At 39.3% G+C, this 2,223-nt stretch overlaps 1 protein-coding gene across 1 annotated transcript; it reads right to left on the bottom strand.

Moving 5' to 3' along the window:
- Positions 1–232: 232 nt before the first annotated feature.
- LOC140841537 (RING-H2 finger protein ATL46-like) lies at positions 233–1,986 on the bottom strand. The gene has a single exon (XM_073209038.1). It carries the CDS (start codon positions 1,514–1,516, stop codon positions 383–385), a length of 1,134 nt encoding a protein of 377 aa, XP_073065139.1. The 5' UTR covers positions 1,517–1,986; the 3' UTR covers positions 233–382.
- Positions 1,987–2,223: the final 237 nt, after the last annotated feature.

Below are 2,223 nucleotides of genomic sequence, written 5' to 3'. Positions count from 1 at the left end.
GTAAATTGCACTTGAGCACAGACCTAACACATCTTGAAGACAAAACTCAGATCTTTATAAAGAAGACACACAAATTTGGGGCTCTTTATTTCATCTCAGGGCCTCTGACTGCCCACAAGAACAAGTGTCTGAAACTGGCCAGGTCAATCCTCATGTTCCAAAGTTCCCAAGATTCTCTACCGAATCTTGATCTAGGATTGAAATTGAATTTTCTTGACAAGATAACAGCAGATGAAACTCGAAAAATAATTCGAACCTAAACGCTGAAATACACTTGAATCGTTTAAAGAACTAACATTTTACAGTTCATCAATATGTTTTCTTCCAACACTATGGCTAACCGATTGACGTTTGATCAAGAAAAACAGAAGCTAAATACCTTTCAAACGGCTTCTGTTCTACGAATCCATGGTAAGTCCTTGTTTAGAGAAGATGGATGATCCAAATGGGCATCAGAAGAACTTCCGAATTTCTCCTTCTTTGACCACAACCAAATCTTGGAAAGAGAATAGCTATCAGTCTTTGTACCTATTGTTATTTTCTTCCCTTCTGTACTCTCCTCGGCTGAAGGATCACTTGTTCGATCCATTCGATTACCTATCTTTGCGTGAGGAACGATCCGATCTTGGCTCAACGACACCGTAAGGTTCACATCACCGAGCAGGTATTGATACGAACCCATTGAGTAACACCTTCTAGCATCCAATTTACTACTACTTGTTTCACCTCCTATCTCCCCATCCACATCGTCAATTCTTTTAAACTTACCAAGCCTAACAGGGAAAACCCCCTTTTCTTTAGCAACTTCCTCGATTTCCACCCTCTTCCGGATAACTGGGAATGCATTCTCTCTATAACCGGGACATCCATCTTCTTCCCTAAAATCATCAAAATCGAACACGGGGTTTTCAACGGAGAAATCGGGATCGAAAAGGGTTCCCCTGCAAAGAGGACATGTCGAATTCGACATCAGCCAAGTATCAATGCATTTGATATGAAAGGCATGACTACACATCGGAAGCAATCTTAACTGGTCCATCTCCAAGAATTCGCACAGGCAAACTGCACAATCAAACGGCTCCTTCGGACCCACAATCTCCTTATACGAAAACACGGGCAGCGCATCGATAAAACCTTGATCTAGACCAGAATCATGCAAATGAAAGAGCTGTTGCAGCTGTCTCTCAAGGGTATCGGATGTTGAAGCCTCTAAGTTTCTATCGGAATCAGAGGATGATTGGTTCTTAGTGAGAAATCTAACAAGCAAGCGGAGAAGCCAGGCAATGAAGAAAAGAAGTGCTAAAATGACAATAATAAATAGAACAACAGGGTTAATTTTAGAGGCAGATGGAGATGGAGGGGGACTCGATTCTTTAAGGAAATTACCGCCAGCACCCAATGAAGAAGAAGATGGATATGTCAAAATTCCATCTTTTTTATAAACTCGACGCTGAATCCAAGAAATTTTCAAATGGGCATGCCCAGAAGACCATTTCTGTACTCGCAGTCCCTCCATTGGACCAATCAATTCAAGAAACTAATGAAACTCTGCCCACCCATTTTCTGAACAAGAAACCAAAAAGGCATCCACTTTTTTATCTCCTCTTCCACCCCACTAAGGTCCAAGAATCAAACACCAACCACTTCAATACGAAACACCCCCGAACACAAAACACCCTTAAAAAAATTAAACAGGTCCAAATCTTTAGCTCGCAGAATCGTACAAAGAGAAAGTGTGTGACATCAGGGGATAAATAAAGAACAATTAATGTTCTTTTCAGAAAATACGAATTCACTGATTGCTCGATGATCGTAAGAAAAGATGGGGACACGAGGAAACTATAAAGATTGAGAATTTGACCAACCTTGTTATTGAGTGGACCAGTTTCTTGAATTTGCTTTTGGTTGGAATCTTACAGCCATATCATATATAATATTGCCGGGGATTGAAGCAGGTTTTGAAGGGAAAAACGTACATCTTCACTCGCATAGAGCCAAGATTTCAGTTTCACCTAGCAATTAATCTATTTAATTGGGTTTATTTTCTACCAAATAATAATCATTAAGGGATGGATTTACACATTCTTCACATAAAAACCAAAAATATTAAAATCTAGATCTAATTTTCGTGTGAAGGTCTCATGAATTTATAATTTTTAAAAAACTTGAGCCGATATTACAAAATTAAGCCTCGAAAAGATCTCACAAAAGAAATAAAGTATG

The sequence above is a fragment of the Primulina eburnea genome, chromosome 9 (genome assembly GCF_022965805.1).
Source record: "Primulina eburnea isolate SZY01 chromosome 9, ASM2296580v1, whole genome shotgun sequence".
In the NCBI taxonomy this organism is placed as follows: Eukaryota; Viridiplantae; Streptophyta; class Magnoliopsida; order Lamiales; family Gesneriaceae; genus Primulina; species Primulina eburnea.
This window is presented reverse-complemented; position numbering and strand designations above follow the sequence as displayed.